The 26,930-nt window shown below is 44.8% G+C and overlaps 1 protein-coding gene across 5 annotated transcripts in view; it reads right to left on the bottom strand.

The window, feature by feature from the left end:
* The window catches only part of INAVA (innate immunity activator), a 202,543-nt gene that overhangs the window by 58,009 nt on the left and 117,604 nt on the right, over positions 1-26,930 (bottom strand). For 4 of the 5 annotated variants that reach the window (XM_088445759.1, XM_088445758.1, XM_088445763.1 and 1 more), the window contains 4 exons: positions 18,846-18,968; positions 15,099-15,300; positions 11,562-11,618; positions 11,278-11,479 (listed from right to left, as the gene is read on the bottom strand). In XM_088445759.1, the coding sequence (XP_088301885.1) occupies positions 11,278-11,479; positions 11,562-11,618; positions 15,099-15,300; positions 18,846-18,968 (584 nt within the window). Of the gene's footprint in view, positions 1-11,277; positions 11,480-11,561; positions 11,619-15,098; positions 15,301-18,845; positions 18,969-23,953; positions 24,486-26,930 lie in introns of those variants that run through there. The other variant, XM_088445761.1, reaches the window with a different exon arrangement.

A 26,930-nucleotide genomic window follows, 5' to 3' on the forward strand; every position in this document is an offset into this window, starting at 1 on the left:
GTGAGGTGGTAAAGTGCTGCTGTCAGTGAGGTGGTAAAGAGCTGCTGTCAGTGAGGTGGTAAAGTGCTGCTGTTAGTGAGGCAGTGATGTGCTGCTGTCAATGTGGTGTTGATGTGTTGCTGGAAGTGAGGCAGTGATGTGTTGCTGGAAGTGATTCGCCGATGTGCTGCTGTCAGTGAGGTAGTATAATGTTGCTGTCAGGTTGGCGGTGATGTGCTGCTGTCAGTAAGGCGGTGATGTGCTGCTGTCACTGAAGTTGTAAAGTGCTGCTGTCAGTGAGGCGGTGATTTGCTGCTTTCAGTGAGGCGCTGATTTGCTGCTCTCAGTGAGGTGGTAACGTGCTGCTCTCAGTAATGCGGTGATTTGTTGCAGTCAGTGAGGCGGTGATTTGCTGCTGTCAGTGAGGTGCTTTAGTGCTGCTGTCAGGGAGGCGGTGATGTGCTGCTGTCAGTGAGGTGGTAAAGTGCTGCTGTTAGTGAGGCGGTGATGTGCTGCTGTTAGTGAGGCGCTGATGTGCTGTGAGGGAGGCGGTGATTTCCTGCTGTCAGTGAGGTGGTGATGTGCTGCTGTCAGTGAGGCAGTAATGTGCTGCTGTCAGTGAGGCGGTGATGTGCTGCTGTCAGGGAGGTGGTGATGTGCTGCTGTCAGGGAGGTGGTGATGTGCTGCTGTCAGTGAGCTGGTGATGTGCTGCTGTCAGTGAGCTGGTGATGTGCTGCTGTCAGTGAGGTGGTAAAGTGCTGCTGTTATTGAGGCGGTGATGTGCTGCTGTTAGTGAGTCGCTGATGTGCTGTGAGGGAGGCGGTGATTTCCTGCTGTCAGTGAGGCGGTGATGTGCTGCTGTCAGTGAGGCGGTAATGTGCTGCTGTAAGGGATGCGGTAATGTGCTGCTGTCAGTGAAGTGGAAAAGTGCTGCTGTTAGTGAGGCGCTGATGTGCTCTCAGGGAGGCGGTGATTTGCTGGGTGTCAGTGAGGCGGTAATGTGCTGCTGTCAGAGACGCGGTGATGTGCTGCTGTCAGTGAGGTGGTAAACTGCTGCTGTAAGTGAGGTGGTAAAGTGCTGCTGTTAGTGAGGCGGTGATGTGCTGCTGTCAGTGAGGAGGAAAAGTGCTGCTGTTAGTGTAGTGATGTGCTCCTTTCAGTGAGGCGGTGATTTTCTGCTGTCAGTGAGGCAGTGATATTCTGTTGTCAGTGAGGTGGTAAAGTGCTGCTGTGAGAGAGGTAGTAATGTGCTGCTGTTAGTGAGGCAGTGTTGTGCTGCTGGCAGTGAGGCGGTGATGTGCTGCTGTCAGTAAGCTGGTGATTTGCTGCTGTTAGTGAGGCGATGATGTGCTGATGTCAGTGAGGTGATATAGTGCTGCTGTTTGTGAGACAGTGATTTTCTGCTGTCAGTGAGCCTGTGATTTTCTGCTGTCAGTGAGGCAGTTATGTGCTGCTGTCAGTGAGATGGTAAAGTGCTTTTTTCAGTGATGTGGAGTTGTGCTGCTGTCAGTGAGGTGGTAAAGTGCTGCTGTCAGTGATGCGGTGATGTGCTGCTGTCAGTGAGGTGGTAAAGTGCTTTTGTCAGTGATGTACTGCTGTCCGTTAGGCGGTGATGTACTGCTGTCAGTGAGGTGGTAAAGTGCAGCTGTTAGTAAGACAGTGATGTGCTGCTGTCAGTGAGGTGGTAGTGCTGCTGTCAGTGAGGCGGTGATGTGCTGCTATCAGTGAGGTGGTAAAGTGCTGCTGTTAGTGATGCGGTGATGTGCTGCTGTAAGTGATGTGGTAAAGTGCTGCTGTCAGTGAGGCGCTGATGTGATGCTGTCAGTGAGGCAGTGATGTTCTGTTGTCAGTGAGGTGGTAAAGTGCTGCTGTCAGTAATGCGGTGATGTGCTGCTGTCAGTATGGCGGTGATGTGCTGCTGTAAGTGAGGTGGAAAAGTGCTGCTGTCAGTAAGGCACTGATGTGCTGTCAGGGAGGCGGTGATTTGCTGCTGTCAGTGAGGCGGTAAAGTGCTGCTGTCAGTGAGGTGGTAAAGTGCTGCTATCAGTGAGGTTGTAATGTGCTGCTGTCAGTGAGGCGGTGATTTGCTGCTGTCAGTGACGTGGTAAAGTGCTGCTGTTAGTGAATTGGTGATGTGCTGCTGTCAGTGACGTGGTAAAGTGATGCAGTGTTCTGCTGCTGTCAGTGAGGTGGTAAAGTGCTGCTGTCAGTTATGCGGTGATGTGATGCTGTCAGTGAGGTTGTAAAGTGCTGCTGCTAGTGAGGCAGTGATGTGCTGCTGTCAGTGAGGCGGTGATGTGCTGCTGTCAGTGAGGTGGTAAGGAGCTGCTGTCAGTGAGGCGGTGATTTGCTGCTGTCAGTGAGGCGGTGATTTGTTGCAGTCAGTGAGGCGGTGATTTGCTGCAGTCAGTGAGGTGCTTTAGTGCTGCTGTCAGTGAGGCGGTGATGTGCTGCTGTCAGTGAGATGGTAAAGTGCTGCTGTTAGTGAGGCGGTGAAGTGCTGCTGTCAGTGAGGCGGTGATGTCCTGCTCTCAGTGAGGTGGTAAAGTGCTGCTGTCAGTGATGCGGCGATGTGCTGCTGTTAGTGAGGCAGTGATGTGCTGCTGTCAATGTGGTGTTGATGTGTTGCTGGAAGTGATTCGCTGATGTGCTGCTGTCAGTGAGGTAGTATAATGTTGCTGTAAGGTTGGCGGTGACATGCTGCTGTCAGTAAGGCGGTGATGTGCTGCTGTCACTGAAGTTGTAAAGTGCTGCTGTCAGTGAGGCGGTGATTTGCTGCTTTCAGTGAGGCGCTGATTTGCTGCTCTCAGTGAGGTGGTAAGGTGCTGCTTTCAGTGATGCGGTGATTTGTTGTGGTCAGTGAAGCGATGATTTGCTGCTTTCTGTGAGGCGCTGATTTGCTGCTCTCAGTGAGGTGGTAAAGTGCTGCTGTTAGTGAGGCGGTGATGTGCTGCTGTTAGTGAGGCGCTGATGTGCTGTGAGGGAGGCAGTGATTTCCTGCTGTCAGTGAGGCGGTGATGTGCTGCTGTCAGTGAGGCAGTAATGTGCTGCTGTCAGTGAGGCGGTGATGTGCTGCTGTCAGTGAGGCGGTGATGTGCTGCTGTCAGTGAGGCGGTGATGTGCTGCTGTCAGTGAGGCGGTGATGTGCTGCTGTCAGTGAGGCGGTGATGTGCTGCTGTCAGTGAGGCGGTGATGTGCTGCTGTCAGTGAGGCGGTGATGTGCTGCTGTTAGTGAGGCGCTGATGTGCTGCTGTTAGTGAGGCGCTGATGTGCTGTGAGGGAGGCGGTGATTTCCTGCAGTCAGTGAGGCAGTGATGTTCTGTTGTCAGTGAGGTGGTAAAGAGCTGCTGTGAGAGAGGTAGTAATGTGCTGCTGTTAGTGAGGCAGTGTTGTGCTGCTGGCAGTGAGGTGGTGATGTGCTGCTGTCAGTTAGCTGGTGATTTGCTGCTATTAGTGAGGCGGTGATGTGCTGATGTCAGTGAGGTGATAAAGTGCTGCTGTTTGTGAGACAGTGATTTTCTGCTGTCAGTGAGGCAGTTATGTGCTGCTGTCAGTGAGATGGTAAAGTGCTTTTGTCAGTGATGCGGTGTTGTGCTGCTGTGAGTGAGGTGGTAAAGTGCTGCTGTTAGTGAGGCGGTGATGTGCTGCTGTCAGTGAGGTGGTAAAGTGCTTTTGTCAGTGATGTACTGCTGTCCGTTAGGCGGTGATGTGCTGCTGTCAGTGAGGTGGAAAAGTGCTTCTGCTAGTGAGGCAGTGATGTCCTTCTGTCAGTGAGGTGGTAGTGCTGCTGTCAGTGAGGCGGTGATGTGCTGCTATCAGTGAGGTGGCAAAGTGCTGCTGTTAGTGATGCGGTGATGTGCTGCTATAAGTGAGGTGGTAAAGGGCTGCTGTCAGTGATGCGGTGATGTGATGCTGTCAGTGAGGCAGTGATGTTCTGTTGTCAGTGAGGTGGTAAAGTGCTGCTGTTAGTGAGGTGGTAATGTGCTGCTGTCAGTGTGGTGCTAAAGTGCTGCTGCTAGTGAGGCAGTGATGTGATGCTGTCAGTGAGGTGGTAAAGTGCTTTTGTCAGTGATGTACTGCTGTCCGTGAGGCGGTGATGTGCTGCTGTCAGTGAGGTGGTAAAGTGCTGCTGTCAGTGAAATAGTGATGTGCTGCTGTCAGTGATGTGGAAAAGTGCTGTTGCTAGGGAGGCGGTGATGTGCTGCTGTCAGTGAGGTGGTAGTGCTGCTGTCAGTGAGGCGGTGATGTGCTGCTGTCAGTGAGGTGGTAAACTGCTGCTGTCAGTGATGCGGTATTGTACTGCTGTCAGTGAGGTGGTGATTTGCTGCTGTCAGTGAGGTGGTGATTTGCTGCTGTCAGTGAGGGGGTGATGTGCTGCTGTCAGTGAGGGGGTGATGTGCTGCTGTCAGTGAGGCAGTGATGTGATGCTGTCAGTGAGGCAGTGATGTGATGCTGTCAGTGAGGCGGTGATGTGCTTCTGTTAGTGAGGCGGTGATTTGCTGCTGTCAGTGAGTCGGTGAAGTGCTGCTGTCAGTGAGGGGGTGATGTGCTGCGGTCAGTGAGGTGGTAAAGTGCTTCTGTAAGGGATGCGGTGATGTGCTGCTGTCAGTGAGGTGGAAAAGTGCAGCTGTTAGTGAGGCGCTGATGTGCTCTCAGGGAGGCGGTGATTTGCTGGGTGTCAGTGAGGCGGCAATTTGCTGCTGTCAGTTAGCTGGTGATTTGCTGCTATTAGTGAGGCGGTGATGTGCTGATGTCAGTGAGGTGATAAAGTGCTGCTGTTTGTGAGACAGTGATTTTCTGCTGTCAGTGAGCCTGTGATTTTCTGCTGTCAGTGAGGCAGTTATGTGCTGCTGTAAGTGAGATGGTAAAGTGCTTTTTTCAGTGATGTGGTGTTGTGCTGCTGTCAGTGAGGTGGTAAAGTGCTGCTGTCAGTGATGCGGTGATGTGCTGCTGTCAGTGAGGTGGTAAAGTGCTGCTGCTAGTGAGGCAGTGATGTGCTGGTGTCAGTGAGGTGGTAAAGTGCTTTTGTCAGTGATGTACTGCTGTCCGTTAGGCGGTGATGTGCTGCTGTCAGTGAGGTGGTAAAGTGCTGCTGCTAGTGAGGCAGTGATGTCCTTCTGTAAGTGAGGTGGTAGTGCTGCTGTCAGTGAGGCGGTGATGTGCTGCTATCAGTGAGGTGGTAAAGTGCTGCTGTTAGTGATGCGGTGATGTGCTGCTGTAAGTGAGGTGGTAAAGTGCTGCTGTCAGTGAGGCGGTGATGTGATGCTGTCAGTGAGGCAGTGATGTTCTGTTATCAGTGAGGTGGTAAAGTGCTGCTGTGAGAGAGAGTTTGTAATGCGCTGCTGTCAGTGAGGCAGTGTTTTGCTGCTGGCAGTGAGACGGTGATGTGCTGCTATCAGTGAGGTCGTGATTTGCTGCTGTCAGTTAGGTGGTGATTTGCTGCTATTAGTGAGGTGGTGATGTGCTGATATCAGTGAGGTGATAAAGTGCTGCTGTTTGTGAGACAGTGATGTGCTACTGTTAGTGAGGCGGTTATGTGCTGCTGTCAGTGAGATTGTAAAGTGCTTTTGTCAGTGATGTACTGCTGTCAGTAAGGCGGTGATGTGCTACTGTCAGTGAAGCGGTGATTTGCTGCTGTCAGTGAGGCGGTGATTTGCTGCTGTCAGTGAGGCGGTGATGTGCTGCTGTCAGTGAGGCGGTGATGTGCTGCTGTCAGTGAGGCGGTGATGTGCTGCTGTCAGTGAGGCGGTGATGTGCTGCTGTTAGTGAGGCGGTGATGTGCTGCTGTCAGTGACGTGGTAAAGTGATGCGGTGTTCTGCTGCTGTCAGTGAGGTGGTAAAGTGCTGCTGTCAGTTATGCGGTGATGTGCTGCTGTCAGTGAGGTTGTAAAGTGCTGCTGCTAGTGATGCAGTGATGTGCTGCTGTCAGTGAGGTGGTAAAGTGCTTTTGTCAGTGATGTACTGCTGTCCGTTAGGCGGTGATGTGCTGCTGTCAGTGAGGTGGTAAAGTGCAGCTGTTAGTAAGACAGTGATGTGCTGCTGTCAGTGAGGTGGAAAAGTGCTGCTGCTAGTGAGGCAGTGATGTGCTTCTGTCAGTGAGGTGGTAGTGCTGCTGTAAGTGAGGTGGTAAAGTGCTGCTGTCAGTGACGCGGTGATGTGCTGATGTCAGTGAGGTGGTAAAGTTCTGCTGTCAGTGATGCGGTGATGTGCTGCTGTTCGTGAGGCGGTTATGTGATGCTGTCAAGGTGATGGTGATGTGTTGCTGGAAGTGAGGCGGTGATGTGCTGCTGTCACTGAGGTTGTACAGTGCTGCTGTCAGTGAGGCGGTGATTTGCTGCTATCAGTGAGGCGGTGATTTGCTGCTATCAGTGAGGCGGTGATTTGCTGCTGTCAGTGAGGCGGTGATTTGCTGCTGTCAGTGAGGCGGTGATTTGCTGCTGTAAGTGAGTTGGTAAAGTGCTGCTGTCAGTGAGGCGGTAGTGCTGCTATCAGTGAGGTGGTAGTGCTGCTGTTAGTGAGGTGGTAGTGCTGCTGTTAGTGATGCGGTGATGTGCTGCTGTAAGTGAGGTGGTAAAGTGCTGCTGTCAGTGAGGCGGTGATGTGCTGCTGTCAATGAGGCAGTGATGTTCTGTTGTAAGTGAGGTGGTAAAGTGCTGCTGTCAGAGAGTTTGTAATGTGCTGCTGTCAGTGAGGCACTGATGTGCTACTGTCATTGAGGTGGTAAAGTGCTTTTGTCAGTGATGTACTGCTGTCAGTGAGGCGGTGATGTGCTGCTGTCAGTGAGGTGGTGATTTGCTGATGTCAGTGAGGTGGTGATTTGCTGCTGTCAGTGAGGGGGTGATGTGCTGCTGTCAGTGAGGCAGCGATGTGCTGCTGGCAGTGAGGCGGTGATGTGCTGCTGGCAGTGAGGTGGTAAAGTGCTGCTGTCAGTGAGGCGGTGGTGTGCTGCTGGCAGTGAGGTGGTAAAGTGCTGCTGTCAATGAGGCGGTGATGTGCTGCTGTCAGTGAGCCAGTGATGTTCTGTTGTCAGTGAGGTGGTAGAGTGCTGCTGTCAGAGAGTATGTAATGTGCTGCTGTCAGTGAGGCAGTGATGTTCTGTTGTCAGTGAGGTGGTAGAGTGCTGCTGTCAGAGAGTATGTAATGTGCTGCTATCAGTGAGGCAGTGATGTGCTGCTGGCAGCTAGGCGGTTATGTGCTGCTGTCAGTGAGGCAGTGATGTTCTGTTGTAAGTGAGGTGGTAAAGTGCTGCTGTCAGAGAGTTTGTAATGTGCTGCTGTCAGTGAGGCACTGATGTGCTACTGTCATTGAGGTGGTAAAGTGCTTTTGTCAGTGATGTACTGCTGTCAGTGAGGCGGTGATGTGCTGCTGTCAGTGAGGTGGTGATTTGCTGATGTCAGTGAGGTGGTGATTTGCTGCTGTCAGTGAGGGGGTGATGTGCTGCTGTCAGTGAGGCAGCGATGTGCTGCTGGCAGTGAGGCAGCGATGTGCTGCTGGCAGTGAGGTGGTAAAGTGCTGCTGTCAGTGAGGCGGTGGTGTGCTGCTGGCAGTGAGGTGGTAAAGTGCTGCTGTCAATGAGGCGGTGATGTGCTGCTGTCAGTGAGGCAGTGATGTTCTGTTGTCAGTGAGGTGGTAGAGTGCTGCTGTCAGAGAGTATGTAATGTGCTGCTATCAGTGAGGCAGTGATGTGCTGCTGGCAGCTAGGCGGTTATGTGCTGCTGTCAGTGAGGTGGTAAAGTGCTTTTGTCAGTGATGTACTGCTGCCAGTGAGGCGGTGATGTGCTGCTGTCAGTGAGGCGGTAAAGTGCTGCTGTCATTGAGGTGATAAAGTGCTCTTGTTAGTGAGGCCGTCATGTGCTGCTGTCAGTGAGATGGTGATGTGCTGCTGTCAGTGAGGCGGTGATTTGCTGCTGTCAGTGAGGCTGTGATGTGCTGCTGTCAGTGTGGCAGTGATGAGCTGCTGTCAGTGAGGTGGTAAAGTGCTGCTGTCAGTGAGGTGGTAAACTGCTGCTGTTAGTGAGGCGGTGATGTGCTGCTGTCAGTGAGGCGGTAAAGTGCTGCTGTTGGTGAGGCGGTGGTGTGCTGCAGTCAGTGAGGTGGTAAAGTGCTGCTGTTAGTGAGGCAGTGATGTGCTGCTGTCAGTGAGGCGGTTATGTGCTGCTGTCAGTGAGGCGGTTATGTGCTGCTGTCAGTGAGATGGTAAAGTGTTTTTGTCAGTGATGTACTGCTGTCAGTAAGGCGGTGATGTGCTGCTGTCAGTGAGGTGGTAAACTGCTGCTGTTAGTGATGCGGTGATGTGCTGCTGTCAGTGAGGCGGTAAAGTGCTGCTGTTAGTGAGGCAGTGATGTGCTGCTTTCAGTGAGGCGGAGATTTTCTGCTGTCAGTGAGGCAGTGATGTTCTGTTGTCAGTGAGGTGGTAAAGTGCTGCTGTGAGAGAGAGTTTGTAATGCGCTGCTGTCAGTGAGGCAGTGTTTTGCTGCTGTCAGTTAGGTGGTGATTTGCTGCTATTAGTGAGGTGGTGATGTGCTGATATCAGTGAGGTGGTGATGTGCTGCTATCAGTGAGGGTCGTGATTTGCTGCTGTCAGTTAGGTGGTGATTTGCTGCTGTCAGTTAGGTGGTGATTTGCTGCTATTAGTGAGGTGGTGATGTGCTGCTGTCAGTGACGTGGTAAAGTGCTGCTATTTTGTCAGTCATGTCTCTGTGAGTGAATTTTTGGCAATTGCTTTTTTCTATTTATTGCACCTCTGAATGTTATTATAATGAATGAGATCAGCAGATAGAAGGGGTGTTACATTATGTAAATATGCATGTCACTTGTAGTTATTTTATATAGTAGGCATCACTATGGCATAGTTTGCAGTATTATGGGACTGATTGAGAGTCAGGCGCAGGGGTAATGTTGGAAGCAGTGGAGTAGTGGTTTTTGTTGCACCATGCATACATACCGATGGTGTTTGTATAGAGCTGCAGTAGAGATTCAGAAACACGCACACGCACAAAGAAGTGCATCAGGAATGTGTTGGCCGTTCCTTTGTGGTTACAGGTTGGCTAATCAGACTCAGATGTCGCAGTGTATGGGTATGTTATTGAAGTGACACGGGAATGCTGCTAAAAGTTGTTGCGTGCAGAGCCGCTGAATTGCTCCCATTGGAGGCCATACTTGGATGGATAATCTTCACCAAGCAGATGGTGCGACCGATGGTGGCGTATAATGACACATCAAAATGTATTGAAGCATTTGTAGATGCTAAAAGTGGGAGTCTAGTGTAGATCTTTAAGGTGCTGTTTAATTCTTGATTTCTGCAAAGAAATATCAATACTATCAATGTATCCTGGGTGGTTACTAATCAGACCTAGTGTAGTATAAGCATGTTATCGGAATGTTTGGAGTGTGTTGCTGAAAGTGGTTGCGTACAGAGATGCTGAATTGCTCGCTATGGAAGCCATACTCAGATGGATGAAATGCAACTTACATATGGCTGGTGCAAGTTTTGATGGTGCGACTGATGGTGGCATCTAAAGATCCACCAAGCGGTATTGCAGGGTCTGTAGACGCTAAAAGTAGGAGTCTCAGTCCTTGCACATTCAGACGCACGGCTGTGCACGATACAAGGGCTTAGTAGTATCCGCAACTGCATCCAATTTAGAGTTAGGCCCTATAAGGAGGGAGTATTCTATCCCCTCAGCAGGCCCCACCCTCTCAACAGAGCGTGCCCCCATTGGGGCTACTTCTAAAAATTTCCCAGGCTGGTTTCCCATCCCAATCCGTATATGCTTATTCGATTTACAAACGGTGCGAGGTTGTATCGTAGTGTCAAGAATAGTTGTGGAAAATTAATGGGCCTCACCGCAGGCTGCACAAAAATGTCTCTGGCACAGGTCGGTGTCAAGAATATACAATCCATACACATTTATATTGTAGCACTAAACATGAAAACATGAAATATATGTGACTGTAAACAAAGATATACAGCACTGCAGGCTGCATTAATCTGCACTACGCACTCTATGATACATTATATATTTTGCAGACTAATCACAAATAACACACTAATGTTATAGTGTAAAATAACAGAAAACACATGTGTTTTGAGTGCAAATTTTCTTAATTACCTGTATTATGATGTGTGTGTACCTACTGAGAAGTCCGTTATTACCTATTGCTATTTATGACCTAACCTGGCATTTGAGTGTGCCTTACATAAAGTAATTGTGCCCACCATTTAAGATTTCACAATGCTTTATGGGGGTGACAAAAGTCTGTAAAGTTGCATACCTAAAAGCATTGCGGAATCTCAATTTTTCAGTTTTAAATGACCTTAGAGAATGCTGTTTGCTACCTTGATGATTATTTGCACCATAATCCATGTCTAAAAACTAAGTTTAACTCTCCACACATTTTGTACAGCAGAATAGTGGGCAATAAATACTTAGGTACGCCTGTTTTACTGATAGACCTTGCACGTTTTTTGCACTGCTTGACCAGGTATATGCATCTACAGTTAATTCTGAGTTCTAGGTAACTTAGTTACATCTCCACTTGTGACTGAATTGGCATAAATGACATTTGGGCACTCACATATATGGCATACAGAAATGCTTCTGATTTCAGGTACATCTCTTGCACAAAGAATAAGTATTCCATTCAGCTAATGCAGGGGTTTGTGTGTGGAAAAGCGGAAGGCCGTACCAGTCATTGCTTTTATGCCAGTCGACACAACCGTCAAAGTCTGCGGTAGTGGAGGCCGGGTGTATCTGGTATCTGCATTGGCACAAGCCCCATGCTAGCAAAAGAGCTATTAGAAACAGGCTCCCCTTCCCCATATGCATGATTCAGAAAGTCATAACATCCGGAGCCATAGTGGTGGGTACAACAGAGCACACCCCACCCCAGATGCCCACAACCTACTGGTAAGCCAAACCTTACAAAGGACTTTTTACAATAGCTACAGCACATATGCACATTAGGAAATCATCTTTACAGATTTATGGACTATCCTGTATTTTACACACATACACTCTGATAGTGTGTATTTTATACACTCCCACATACTCGCATTACTTCAAACTTTCAAGGATTTTACTATTCTATTTTAAGTATGCACATTTGTATGTCTGTTACAGAAAGATGTGCATACAAGTTCGTAGCACAAAAATGCATTAAGCTTTATATAAGTTCCCACATATCTGTAATGCCTTTATGTGACATTTTTGTTATGAAACTGAATCATAATAAGGGATGCATACTTTTGGGGGCACACTGGCATATCTAATATATGGGGTATATAATTCCATTACCTGCTATGGCTTTGGGAGTTGTTTAATCTTCTCTGGTGCTTCTCATAAGGCAGATCTAGGCTGGATTCTCTCCATGGACTATTCTGCAGAAGGGATTTTTCATTATCGCTCTCAATCCGCAAGGTACACAATCCTTCCAAAGTCTGCGGTAGTGGAGGCCGGGTGTAAGAGGTGAAAGCTTGTACTCTGCAAAGGCTATCATCTGAATAAAACCAAACTAATTACTTAAAGGTAATAACTGAAAATGTGATCACTCAGCTCAGTAAATAGTTATTTTCATTTACCTTTCTCCAAGCTTGTAACATCAGATAATGAGCTGGATTCAGATATACTGCTACTATCTAAAGTACAAGAACAGACAAAAACCAGACAAGCATCTCTTTAATAAGATAATGATTTTTTTTTCCAATATGAATTTTTATTTAAGATATAAGAAAAAAAAGGAAAGATACAGAATAAAAGAAGGGGAAAGGGATTAGGGTAAGGGGTTACAGACAAAAGATGTCAAATTAACAAAACATCTGTATACATTATATAATAAAACAAACTCCAAATTTGGCATTCTCCAGAATTAACAAATACATGTATATATGAATTCACACTGATGGAGGAGAACAAGTTAAAATACCTATAAAATAACAACAGTAAAAGCATCTGGGGATAAAAGAGGTATTCTAGTAAGGGCAAGAAAACAGAACAAAGTTTATTTTAAGGAGGAAAGAGTTTGGTGGCAATAAGAATAGGTCTCATTAAATAACTATCATTAGGGGTAATAGCCCCATGAGATACATGAAGCATAGCAATAACTGGGCTCGGGTTAATGGGAGTATGGATAACTGTTTAGATGAGAGCAAAAACAGACTTCCATAGAGTACAGATCATGGGGTAGGACCAAAAGATATGGATAAGGGACCCTACATGGCCACAATTATGCCAACATAGATTAGAATTTGAGGGCCGTATAATGTGCAAAAGGGCCGGGGTTAGATATAAATGATGGAGTTTACAAAAATGTTCACTGTGAGATATACACTTAGATAAACGAAAACAAGTTTGGAACACACTTCGCCAATCATTTGTGGATTCTGGAGATGTATTAACAGGGAAAACCACCATGTTATGTTGCCTTTACTACGAGCTTTAAAAGTTTTTTTTCCGTATGTAGCGGGACAGTATAGAGACCTTATGATGGCTTTGTGTGATACTAAACAACCAATGTCGTAATTGAAGAAATTTATAAAAATCTCTATGTGACAAGAAATACTGTGTCTGGAGTTGAGAATATGAAACCAAAGAGCCTTCCAATGTGACCTCGCTCAGAGAGGATATTCCCCGAACTATCCAAGAATGAAAGGACAGGTCAGGGATCAATTGCGCTAAACCTGTCAATGAAAGCTCAGTTAAGGGCACGGATAAATCATCTGAAAGAGATACAAATTTTAACCACGCTTTACAGTGGCCTGTATCACCGTAGAATGAGTGATCAGGTTTTGACAGTGGACGACAGCCACAAAATGTCGGTCAAGGGAAAATCAAACCACAATCTAGGAGGACCCATGCTTTGGTGTTATCTAATACAAACCATTCTCTGAGCTGAGATAGTAGGCTCGCTAGTTGGTAATAAAGTAGGTCCGGAAATGCAAGACCACCATCAGATTTGAAAAGGGACATCGTACGTCTGGCTAGTCTAGGCTTCCTGCCTCTCCAAATATATCTGAGGAAAATGGTATAATATGACCATTTTTAAAGCAGCTATACGCCCCATCCAAGAGACCGCTTGCAGCATTCAATCAGATAACATAAGCGAGATCTTACTCAAGAGAAGAAGGTAATTACAGGAGATCATTGATGAAATTTGAGGGGTAAGCCAGATCCCTAAATATCTAAGATTTCTATTCTGCCATATATATGAGTACATAGTTCGAAAGGAATGTAAAAGCTCCGGGGGGAAGTTGATGGGAAGGGCTTCAGTCTTAGAACAATTCAATTTACAGTAATAAACCTTAGAATACTCCTCTAAAATCGCATGTAAATGAGGCAGAGAGGAAAGAGGGTCAGTGAGGGATAGGAGGACATCCTCTGCAAATAGACAGACTTTATGGACTAACCCGTACAGTACAGGACCTTGTATAGACAGTCTAGATCTAATAGTTTTGGCTAGAGGCCAAAGCAAATACTAGAGGGGAAAGGGGACAGCCTTGACAAGTACCATTAGTTATCTGAAAAGCAGGAGAAAGGAGTCCATTTACGAAGACTCTAACTGATGGATCAGAGTACAGAGAAAATATGGAGTTCAATGCTCTACCACTGATCCCAAATTTACTGAGAACAGCATGAAGGTACCCCCAATGAAGTCTATCAAATGCCTTATCCATGTCCAACAACAAAAACAAAGGAGGATCATCAAAGCGTAGAAGGCATCAATAATATCTATTATCAGGAGATTGTCTCCCCCACACAAAAAATACCTGGTCCCGATGTATAAGGGAGGTAAGAAGAGGGTTAAGTCTATTCACAATGAGTTTAGCATACATTTTCACATCAGTGTTGAGTAATGCTATAGGGAGATAGTTAGCCAGCAGGCTGGGGGTTTTGCCAGGTTTGGGGAAAGCCACTATCCTAGCCCCAAACATATCCCTAGGAAAGGAACCACAAGACAAGGCTTCATTAAAAACTTGAGCTAAAATGAGGGCCAAAGAGTCTTGAAAACATTTATAGAATTTATTTATATAATCAGCTTTGTCTATAGGAATAGAGCCAATGACTGCTACTATTACCTCTACCAACCATGGACGATCAAGGGATTGTAAAGTATCCATGTCTAAAGATGGTAACAAATGCTACGCAAAAAATTATCTATACCATCCACCGTTGGCTGAGGAACTGAGGAATCATTAGCCAGATTATACAGCTGGGAATAGTACTTGGCAAATGCATTGGCAATCTCCATCGGGTCTGATATTTTTATACCACTTGAGTTAGTAATTATTCTAATGCGTTCCTTAGTTAGTTTCCCTCTAAGAGGGCCCATGCACCTACACGATCAGCTTCCGATCCGTTTTACATCTGATTACCCTGCAGTTCCATCGGCATGTTTTTTTTTTTTTGCACAGGATCAGTGCCTCAAGCGCTCATTAGGGAATAGGGGCAAACAGTCATTGAAATGACTGTATTGCCACACGATGGATCGCATGAAAACAAAAAATGCCACGTTCTGAACACGATACGATGGAACATATGTGCTGCACATATGATCATAAGATACGATTGAAGGACCCATGGGAGCACGCATCGGATGAAAAAATGCACGATTTCAACAAGACTGAACGTATGTCGAGTCGAAAATCGTGTGATCGTCTAGAAATTGCGTAAGTGTATGGGGGCCTTAAGTTTCCTAGCAAACATTCTACCGGCTCTATCTCCCTGGACATAGAATTTCTGTTTAAGGGCTGTATTCAATTAGCGGCGAAAATGGCAAACAGGCAAAAATGGAGAAAAAAAAACTGGAAAAAAGTTTTCTCCATCCCAGGTCAGGAGAAAAAAAAATGCAAAATCCCTATTCTTGGCTAAAAATGTGGGGATTTCTTTCAGAATCTTTGGACACCACCCTAATGATAAATTACCCCCAAAAAATTTTGTAAGTTGCATACTGTATTTTGACGAAAAATGACCGCGTCATTTTTGGGTGAAAAAAAAACAAAATATGCCAAAGTACTCCAAATCCCAGCCTTTCTGTATTTCAGATTTCTTCTCTAATTTCTTACTGCAACTCTTTCTTTATTCACTTTCTTTATTCACTTTAACTGAACTAGTTTTCTTACCTTCTATGAGTATATTATCTTGGCTTCTTTCGAAGCTTAACCTGCCCTCTAGATCAATAAGTTTTCGTTCTGCAGCTTTCAGTGCAGATTTCCTCTGGTGCCTGACTTGTTTGGAAAGAAAATCCTCCAGGTAGAGACAACGTGCAGCCTCTGTAATCTGTCGCTGTAGCACAAGATCCCTCTCCACACAACCAACTGGATCCTAAGACAGTATCAAGCAATGAATAAGCTGTAGAAGGTATGCTATAAAATGTGCAGCTGGTTCACATGTGCAAACTGGCTGGAATATATTCGAATGGAATCAACCTTGACCAGACTTTTCCCCCCCTTATTTATGAATGTCTGAAAAGCTTAGCTTTTTGGAGCTTGGCCCTGATAGCTAACTTCATCTTTAGATTGTGTAGGCATATGTAGTACATTTCTGGTTATTACCAGACAAAAGTTTTGCAAATTCATGTTACGATCTTATTTGAGAATTGGCTTGGAACTATCTGTTTAAGGTCAAATCAAGCATATATAGCCAGAGTTCAGTTTGCATATTTGGATATTTTGGATGATTTTAACATGCCATAGCATATTTTGTCTATTATTTCTTATTTTTGTTTATTTTTGCATATTTAAGAAATTTTAAAAAGTCAATGTTTTTGTCCTTTGCTAACTGGAGTTTTCCCAGAGAAAGTGTGCATGCTAGCCTTCAGGCAATTTTTACTTCATATCCACCAGTAAGAAAGTAGCTAAGTGTCGTGTATATGATTACAGAGAATACAGCAGAAATAAAGCAAAGCTTTGCAGAAGTCTATTGGTCGATGTTCACGGAGTTGAGAGATTTTCTGCTACTGTGAAAAATCCTTAAAACTCTTACAACATAAGTGTTCTACTATATGTACACACAGAGGTGCTATTGAGACACAAGGGGGTATATTTACTAAAGTGCAGATTTTAGAAGTGGAGATGTTGCCCATAGCAACCAATCAGTTTCTAGCTATTATTTTTCAGAAGGTACTAGATTCATATTAAGTAGAATCTGATTGGTTGCTATGGACAACATCTCCACTTCTTAAAACCTGCACTTTAGTAAATATACCCCTAGGTATCAGAATTGTATTGGATATGTGCTGAGTGTTGACTGTGATAAATCTGTTATTAAGCTATCCACATTAAAACGCCATCTTGTCACAAGATGGTGTGTGCCTTTAAATATTCATAGCTTTAAATGTAATATTGCACAGAGACTAATTTCTGCTGAGCTATGAGCTGAAGAACCTTGGAATGTATAAACATGCAGATAGTGTTATAAGTAGACAATGTAGCCTTGGCTCCCATGTATGTATTCTAAGATAAGGGATAATGAGGAACAAGGAGAAACTTATGTATTGCTAATACTAAGCTTGTAGAACAATGAATGCCTGTATTTTCCTGTAATTATGCATGTCACAGTTCAAGATCAACCTCTTTGTAGATACGCCTATAAAGTGTATGCTTTTCTGTAATACAGTAAGATGAATCATGAACACAAAACTGGTAGCGTGTACTCTGTAATGCAAGGGTCTGACATACACTAATGAACTTGAGCTGGTGATTAATTACAGAAGATTGGTTCAGATCTATCAACTGGGAGGTAGCTATTCTGAATCATAAAGTAGTCTGTCTTATGGGAGTGTCACAGTTGTGTTGCTGAAGTGTTTGCGTCTACAGGCACGTCATCATTCACATTGGAGGCCATACTCAGACTGAAAATCTCCACCTACCATAGGGCTGTTTAAATGGTGCAACTGATAGTGGCGTCTAAAGACGCACCAAGTGTATTACAGTATCTGGAGACGCTCAAAGTTGGTGTTGTAGTCCTTGCACAATCAGATGCACGCTTGTACACCAGGGGAAGAACTGTTACTAGCATTAGCTTATAGTTGCAGATGCAGCTACGGTAAAAGATGCTAAAGCGGTCACAGCAGCGTGCAGCTCTGTGTTGGATCAGCCTACCTGCTTCTCTGCTATGTCTCTAGACAGCAATGAGATATGGTTAGAAGCAAATCTATGCACCTGAAGAAGTAGAAATGTTTCATGATGGACGGAAGCATTGTACTATACAAGCTGTGCAGTGTTGTGCCAAGATATGAAGAATTGCATCATTAAGATGTTTACTTTTCATTTATTCCTTCTTCAACTGAAGCTGAAACCAATGTCTATGTATGTGTCACCAGCTGAAATGTGTTGATTAAATTAAAGATAGCAGTATGCTCTTTTTTATATATATTAAGCTAAGGAATATTGGGCCTGGTTCAAACCCGTTCACTAGGCTGCATTCACACTGTATGGCCGATTGTCGCCCATCTGCGCATGCGTATACTGCAAAATACGCAAGCGTGTACCAGTCTGTACGATCGCCTGGAGTACATAGACAGCCCGCTACTTTGAGTGACAGAATGTGCCGTTTATGGGTGGTAACAGGGGAAGGTGCTTGAAAACAGGAAAGTGGTGTTGCGAACGTCAAAACGGCGTCCTTTGGGCATGCATAATTAAAGTGGAGCATCATTGTACACGTCACCTGGCTTTTTTTTTTACTGAAGCACTCGCCGTAATTGCGGTAGGGCAGGGTGTACTGCAAGCACTGCGTAAGCCTCCGATGGCTCTCTCGATGCTACGATTGTTAAATACACTTCCTGGAGATGACGTGTGATGTGAAGGGCAAGTGGGCTTCATTAGACTGGCTTGCAATCGCACTGCCGCCGCTCGCTAAGACATAGTGGGCGTCCTGAAGCCATGCCGTGCGATTGCGGGCTTTGCATACTTGGCCCCTGATGGCGGCATGCGAGTGCAGCTTTGCGAACGTGTCTGAATCGGGCCCATTGTGCCTAGGGGTGGCCTGACCCCTAAATCCACCTGTGGTTCCAGGAGACAGAAGAAAAACTGAATGTTGTTTTAAAAAATCCAGATCTTGAGGACATTTTGGCATTGGTTGATGCAGCATTTGACTGCCTGTGGTGTGGAACAAAACTTTTCTGCTTACAAACTAACTGTAAGCAAAAAGAGGCATAAGTAAACACATGAAAACTTGAGTAAAATGTTGAAGTTCTATGGTAACATGAATTACAAGTAGCCAATTTTGTTGGTAAAAACAATGTAGAAATAAATAGGTTATACAGTTTGCAAAAGCATTTTTAACATACACTCTTAAATTGAATAGATTTTATTATGAATTTGAATCAGTTAGTATAGTAACTAAACTTTAAATATGGGTAAATAAGAAAAAAGTTAAATAGGTGCAATAAACAATGTACTTACATTTTTTGGCATATATTGTTGCATATTTTGAGTTTTGTTCGCATATTGCATTTCTTATTTTGGGCAATATTTTTTGAATAATTTGGGTGTTACTTCTGGGAACCTTACCAATTTTTTTTTTTATGAAACGCAAACAAACAAACAAGCAATGTTTTCCTTAATACCCCAAGTAGTGTTAGTGCAAAAAGTTCTGTCTGAACCTTGTGACTAATTTAATATGCCCTTAAGCATAATTATGGGCATGTATTCGACTCATAGTACAAAGTTTTGCTGGTAAAGACTACTTACTTAAGTTATTTTGTATGTTTTTAATTATTGCTTGATTCACTTATGCATAAAATTTACTATATGTTGTACACCTAATTTTCATAGAAAGGATATGTGGGTGGGGGGCCCTGAAGTACAATGGCAAAAAAATGGTGGAAGGATGTACATCTGTCAGAAGGAAAAATAGGACATTCTCACCTCTCCACGGTAATTAATTGTTCTTTCATCTAGTTTAAATAAAGCTCCAACTCTTCTTCGGACCTTTGGGGGAGTTTCCCCAAGGCTTAAGGGGAATTCTTTTGGTAGGACTCCTGTAAGTTCCTGCAGATGACAGGTAAAGGAAGACATTCACAGATTATAAAAACTTTACATACTAATTCAAGGGCTGCTATGGGCCTTGGGTTAAAAAAACTAGAAATGTTTAACACAGAGTACTGATTTCAATGGGGACTGAGGTATGGATCAATTTATCAAGCTTAGCTAAGCTTACAAACATGTGATCAAAAAATAATTGCATAGTACGAAGATTCAGTCACATATCTACACTGTCTACCCTATCTGTGTCACCTGTCTGTCTGCCCCTCCCCTTTAGAGTGTAAGGTCTCACAAGCAGGGCCCTCTTCTCCATGTGCTTTTCATTCCATTACTTATATACTATGTAGACAAAAGTAATTGGACACTCACACACAAGCGAAATGCATACGAGTTCCAAATGGCCACTAATGTGATGGTTTCGGCAAAAACACTTCATAGGGAGGCCCATGCACTTGCAGTTCTATGTAAACAACAAATGTTTTTATCAGGATGACAATGCCACCTGTTATGTTTCCAGGGTGATGATGGACTGGTATACAGAAAATTCGGTAACCTGGATGGACTGGCCAGCTCAGAATGGAGATCTTAACCCGATTGAAATTCTTCAGTGTCACAGTTGGTCACTGTACTTAAGGCAGAATGGCAAAACATACCGCCTGCTGTTGTCCAGGAACTTATGGACAGTTTGCCAAGAAGGGTGTCTGCATGCAGTGGACCTACAAAGTACTGACGTCAATAAAATATTGTTGATCTATTTGCCCAATCACTTCTATCTACATCATGTATAATAGGAGGGCATATTACAGGGAGCACACAATAGTGGCTTCTCTCCCAGCACACAGCAGCGACTTCAAGCTTTCCCCCACCCCGCCACGGCAGCAGCAAAATGAACCCTTCCTATTACAGCACATCCCGCAGATAGGCGGATGCAGGGCGCTGACAGTCTTCGGATGTTGCTGCCTCTCAGGCTGGGAACTGCTTACAGTCACCGGCACCGCCGCAGCACATTTACCGGAACATCAAGGACTCCATTACAGTGAGCACATAATTCCGCAAAATCTTTTAAAACAGGCGCAGTGCACCTCAGTGGGTACTCTAAAAGGATCCTAAATGGGTGTCTAAAAAAAGCCAGATATAAATTCCAAAGCCAGACAGGTACTCCAAAGTCCCAAACAATTGAACACAATGGATGTCTTCTGTTCACCACTATATATGACAATATATCACAAACTACACAGAAAACCATTGGCCAGCGATAGCCACGGATCACTCTTTACCTTTTGTGGGAACCAAAGCATCCATGATGGCCTATAAACGTGGCCCAAATCGAAGACAGCTATTGAAGCATTCAACTACTTTCCCAGAGGAACGCAAGAAATCTACCTGGTTTATGACAAAGAAACCAGGATGTTTTCATTGCAGAGGGTGTGTCACCTGTCAAGACATGATTCCGGGGATCTCATTTCCAAATCCACACTCTGGTCAAGAGATCAAAATAAATTATAGATTACACTGTACTTTTGATCACGCAATCTAGATATTGGTGTGTCCTTGAGGATTATATTATGTTGGACTCACCACCAGATGTTTTCGGGAACACATGGCAAACCATTGTGGCATCTATACGAATAACACTACACTCTGGTGACATGGATAAACCGGTGGCTAAACACTTTCTTGAAAATAATCAGGTTGCCACCACCGAAGTTAGGAGGTGATCGATACTTATACTTATATGGAGAATGTGCATGGATTCACAGACTTAGGGCCTGATTCAGACCCGCTCGCTAGAGCATAGCACTCGCAAGCAGGTCGATGGTCTGCCAGTGCGCACGCTTGGTGTGCGCGAGCCCCGGAGCGAGTGAGAACTTCACTCGCTCCGGGGCTCGCTAAAAAACGGGCCGGCTGTCAATGTTGATCGACAGCTCACCCCATTTTGTAGATGGGGAGGGGGAGTGGCTGGACAAACGGAGGCATTCCCGAAGGAACGCCTGCCATTTGTGGGCGCCCTGCTGACATCATTCGTGATGTCAGTAGTGAACTTCCTGCTCTAGTAGAGCAGGAAGTTCACTCAGGCTTGCGGGAGCTGAGACCCTACCACAAGAGTCTTGTCGCAAGCCCGATGGTCGCGATAATCATGACCATCGCCAGGCCGCTCGCAAAAGCTGTGGGTGGTCACCTACAGCTATGCGAGTGGCCTGGAGGCGGATTTATTTAAAAAAAATCCGCCCTGATTCAGAGCGAGCGCTCTGAATCAGGCCCTTAATACGGTTTCACCACGCGGCCAACATGAAAACAACCTGTTGAATTTGTACCTTGAATTAAGTTTGGCAATCCTTTGTCTTTTTAGTTTTCCTAATATTTAATTTTTTTCAAATTTTTCAGTCAATATGAAGATTATTGCACTTATGTTCTTTATCCATACTATTTTTGCATTTAGGATATTTATATTTCTTTATTCTATATTTATTATTTTTTTAAAAATGTTCCACTATATATACTGATATATATATATATATATTAGGGATGTGCAGGCTCGGATAGGTTCGAGTTTGCACGTGGAGTTCGGATTTTTCCCTCCAAAAAAACCGAACTCAGAACGAGGCAAAACGTCATCTTACATGGACGAACATCATCATTCCTGGTCTTTTGTCCAGGAATGATGATGTTCGTCCATGTAAGATGACGTTTTGCCTCGTTCTGAGTTCCGTTTTTTTGGAGGGAAAAATCCGAACTCCACGTGCAAACTCGAACCTATCCGAGCCTGCACATCCCTAATATATATATATATATATACACACACACACACATACAGCGAGTAAAATAAGTATTGAACACATCAACATTTTTCTCAGTAAATATATTTTTGTAATTGGGCTATTGTAATGAAATTTTCACCAAATGTCAGCAACAACCCATGCAATCCACAAACCATCAAACTATAGATGTCCATGAATTAAGTTACGTGTAATAATGTGAGGTGACACAAGGAAAAAAAGTATTGAACACAAGTGGAGGTGCAAAAAGGCAGGGAAAGCCAAGATACCAGCTGAATCCTGCCCCTTGTCAGTGCAAATTAACTCCCAACTGATGGCCTATAAAAAGATGTCTCATTACCAAGGTGTCACACAAGAAACCTCTTTGCAACCTTATTGTTACAAAACATAAAATAATCTAGAAGTGGAAAGAACACGACCAGGAGCACCTTGCAAGATTTATGACAGAGGAGTGAAAATAATTATCAGAAGGGTTGCCCAAGAACCAAGGACCACATGTGGAGAGGGTTCAAAAAGAGCTGGAATTAGCAAGTACAATTGTTTCAAGAAAACAATAAGTAATGCACTCAACCGCCAAGGCCTGTATACACGTTCACCATGCAAAACTCCATTGCTGAAGCTTGTTTAAAGTTTGCTGCACAATATTTGGACAAGCCTGTGAAATACTAAGAGACTATAGTCTGGTCAGATGAGACCAAAATTTAACTCTGAAGATGAAAAGGTGGACATTTCAGCAAGACAAGGATTCCAAGCACACAGCCAAGGACACTCTCAATTGGCTTCAGAGAAAGAAAATATAGCTACTAGAATGGCCCAGCCAATCACCTGACTTGAATCCAATTGAAAGTCTATGGAAAGAACTAAAGATCAGAGTTCATAGAAGAGGCCCACGGAACTTTCAAGATTTGAAGACTGTGTGGAAGAATGGGCCAAAATCACACTTGAGCGATGCATGCGACTAGTTTCAATTACTAGTATTCAATTTCAGTAAGCGTGTTTAATAAGTTTTCCCTGTGTAATATCAAATTTTTACGTATAACTTAATTTATGGACATCTATGGTTTGATTTCTTTGCATGTGGGGATTGCATGGGTTGTTGCTGACATTTGGTGAACATTTCATTACAATAGCCCCATTACAAATATATGTACTGAGAAAAATGTTGATGTGTTCAATACTTATTTTACATGCTGTATATATAGTTTTGCCAGTTACACACATTTTTATTTATTTTTTGTATTATTTTTATTTTATTGTTTCATTCATTTCAATGTCATGTTTTAACATAAACTTTTCACCTTTTAGTTTATGTTGTATTGCCCTTATTTATGATACTCTGCGATAATTATATTTATATTTCTAGTGTTGTTTATATGACTCCTTGATCTGCTGTCATGTGACTGGCTAACCTCCCAGTCCCCATTGATACTAGGTCCAGCATGGTCACGGCTAGATCCTGTTGTCTTACAGGAGACTTGCGCATGCGTGGACACCAGGGGATTGATTTGCCCAGTATCCTTGTTGTTGGGGAAGCCGAGGCTCTTGCGTTTGTTCTGCCTTCTCTATTTGATGCACAGTTGGCTATCTGGACAAAGATTCACCTGGAACCGAAACGTCGATATATAACATTATTGGCACCTGGATATTTATATTAAAGAATAAACATAATTTTCTTGGTGAGTGCCCTCTTTCCATATTCTGGATAAGTTAGTATATTAAATAAATATATATAAATATATAAATATATATATATATATATATCTATATATGTGACAAGAATTACATAGACTGGGTAACATCCATCAGTAGCTTTTTTTATGGCTCACCACAGGCAGGTACACAAGATATGGCAGTTTCACAGGCAAGATGTCATACAAAGTCTTCCAATACAGCAATATTTCTTCAGTGGACTCACAGGTCCAGGAACCCTAACACTAGTCACCCCCAGGCCTATAAGCTGGGTGACTATTTCACCGTCAGGCTCAGGTTCCCCAGTGTCTCTGCAGTTCATAAACCAGCTTCTCACAGGTGTCTGTAATCAGCTGCCTTTCCAGGCACTGAGTGAGGCAACACCTAAACTGGACATAACACAATCCTAATACCTTTGCTTTGCCAAACCTGGGAAATCTGGATATTCCACATTTATTCCCCCCTTAGCGTCAACCACCCTGATGAAGCTAAAGCACTCTGAGGCGAGCTATCTGCCTCACCCACATCTATTTGTGCCATCCGTCCGGGTACACAGCTCTCTGCCATTTTTCACAGTTCGCCATCCTCACCCTCTTCCTCCTCCTCCTCTAGCTTCACCATAGGGTTGCTTGGAGGATTAGGCCCAACAAACTTCCTGGAAAGGGCATCAGAACTGAGGTGCTGTTTCCCCGGACAATGCTGCACCTCAAACTTAAATGACTGCAAAGACAAAAACCAGCGGGTTACACAAGCACTCACTTCTTGTTCGAGTGCATTCACTATAAAGGGGCATAATCTGTAACTAACAAAAACTCCCACACCAACAAATATTATTTTAATGAGTCTACTGCCCACTTGATTGCTAAGCACTCTTGCTCCACTGTGGAGTACCTGGGCAGCAATTTCCGGCTGAGGTAGAGGATGGGTTTCTCTTCCCCTTCTACCACATTGGAAAGGACTGCTCCCAATCCTGTACCTGATGCATCTGTCTGCAATATAAACTGCTTTTTAAAGTTAGAAGCCTGCAAAACTGGTTCTGCACACAAGACGTGCCTTAAATCCTGCCATGCAGCTTCTGCTGCTCTAGACCACAGTATATTGTCTGGGGATTGTTTTTTAAGACACTCGGTTAATGGTGCTGCCCTAGTGGTGAAATCACGAATGAATCTGTGGTAGTAACCCACTAGGCCAAGGAATGTTCTGAGCTGGGATTTACATTTTGGTTTAGGCCATGTGAGGACCACCTCCACCTTACTGGGCTGAGGTTTTGCCTGCCCTCTCCCAAATATTTTGCCTCCACCATTCCAATGGCACACTTCTCAGGATTAGCAGTAGACAGGGTTGGGCTGGCCCACAGGGGTACAGGAGAAATCCCCGGTGGGCCCAACTGCCTTGGGGCCTCATCCCCCTCCTCTAGGGGTCTTGTTCCAGACTGTGCACTGAATTGCACACTGTTACTCTATTGAGGGTCAGTTACTTTCTGGAGTAGGACCACTGGTAATGGTTTTCTTCTATATAAACTACACCAATATTTGCATAATGGTAAGGCAAGCCTCTCTGGTAGATAAACCTCAAGCATGGGCCCACACTACTGCATTCCCCCTACGGGCCCTTTATGCCCCAGTCCAACACTGGCAGTAAACCCATGTGTCCGTAAAGATTGCAACACTGCTTCTACTCTTGGTAGGTGTGACTCTCAGTCGGGGCTAAAGATGACTATGTCATCTAGATATGCAGCTGCATGTTCCTTGTGATGTCACAGCAACTTGTTCATAGCCCTCTGGAAGGTTGCCGGAGCCCCATGCAGACCAAACGGCAGCATTTTATACTGAAACAAACCTTCTGGGGTAGAGAAGGCTGTTTTGGCCTTAGCAGCCTCAGTTAAAGGAATCTGCCAATACCCTTTTGTCAAATCTAAGGTGGTGAGATACTGGCTGTTTGCTAAATTCTCCACCAGCTCGTCTACCCGGGGCATTGGATAGGAATCAAACTGTGACACTTTATTTAATTTGTGAAAATCATTGCAGAATCTTAAGGCACCTGAAGGCTTAGGCACTAAAACTATGGGATTATTCCAATTGCTATTTGGTTCCTCTATGACCCCTAGGTGCAGTAGTTCCACTAATTCCTGTTTAACCGCTGCCCGCTTTGCCTCGGATATACGGTATGGCCTCTGTTTTATTACCACCCCGGGAGGAGTAACTATATCATGCTAAATAATTTTGTTTTTTCCCGGAATGACAGAGAAACTCACCGCCTCCTGTTTCTGATGGGGATTAAGGGTAACTTCAATGGGTACCTGACATTCTGGGGTTTTCTTGGCAACCAAAGAGGGCTGACCAGCACTCTCTTTGCAGGGTTTTAACAGGTTTACATGGTAGATTAGCACTTCTTTCTTTCTACCCTCCTGTCGAACCTTATAATTAACAGGTCACACTACCTCTATAACTTCATAAGGGCCTCGCCACTGGGCATACATTTTGCTTTCAGTGGTGGGTACGAGAACCAGAACCTTGTCTCCTGGTTTAAAAACCTATTAACCGTGGTCACATCATATCGACATTTTTGAAGCTGTTGTGCCCTATCCATGTGCTCATTCATGAGTGGCACAATTTGCCATAAATTGCCATACAGTTGGGTCACAAACTGAACAACTGATCAACAGATCTAAAATCCCTCTAGGTTGCCTCCCATAGAGGAGTTCAAAGGGACTAAATCTAAATCCCGTAGAGCAGGGGTTCTCAAACTTTTTTGCTCTGGGACCCCGTCTAACAATAAAAATGATTACAGGACCCCAGCAAGATACTGTAGAATGACTGCCACACATGCGTGGTCAGTAGACCGCTCATGCACAGTAGCACTATGGAGCCGCAAAACTGAAGTGAGGTATCTGCTAATTCAGGGGCAGAACTATGGGAGATAATGTAGGCATCTCCTCTATTGCCCACAATATAGTCACCCTCTTAAGGCTATTCTATATTAGTGTTTTTGTGCACATGTAATAGATAGATATGCACCACATTTATTTTCCCTTTTGTTTTTGGGGGGCTCCAAATTATAACTTGCCTCTGAGCATCTGGTATAAACTTACTCCACTGCGCTAATGCGATCATTTTATTTAGACATTGCAGGGATGAGCTCCTTTCGAAGCCCCTGTCCCTGCAAGGTGAGGCAGAGAGTGACTGGGGTATCAGTGGGTGACTGGGGAGGCAAAGGGTGATGTAGGAGGCAGTGGATAACAGGGAGAAGCTGTGGGTGACAGGGAGAAACAGTGGGTGATGGTGGCAGAGGGTGGCATGAAAAGGCAGAGGGTGACTGGGGAGGCAAAAGGTGACATAGGAGGCAGTGGGTAATGGGGAGAAGCAGTGGGTGACGGGAAGGCAGAGGGTGTTGGGTGACGGAGAGTCAGTGGGTGGCAGGGAGAAGCAAAGGATGGCAGTGGGTGAGGGGGAGGCAGTGGGTGGCATTGAGAAGCAGTGGGTGACAGGGAGAAAGTGGGTGA

This window comes from Taudactylus pleione, unplaced genomic scaffold (genome assembly GCF_031769625.1).
Source record: "Taudactylus pleione unplaced genomic scaffold, aTauple2 ptg000387l, whole genome shotgun sequence".
NCBI lineage: Eukaryota > Metazoa > Chordata > Amphibia > Anura > Myobatrachidae > Taudactylus > Taudactylus pleione.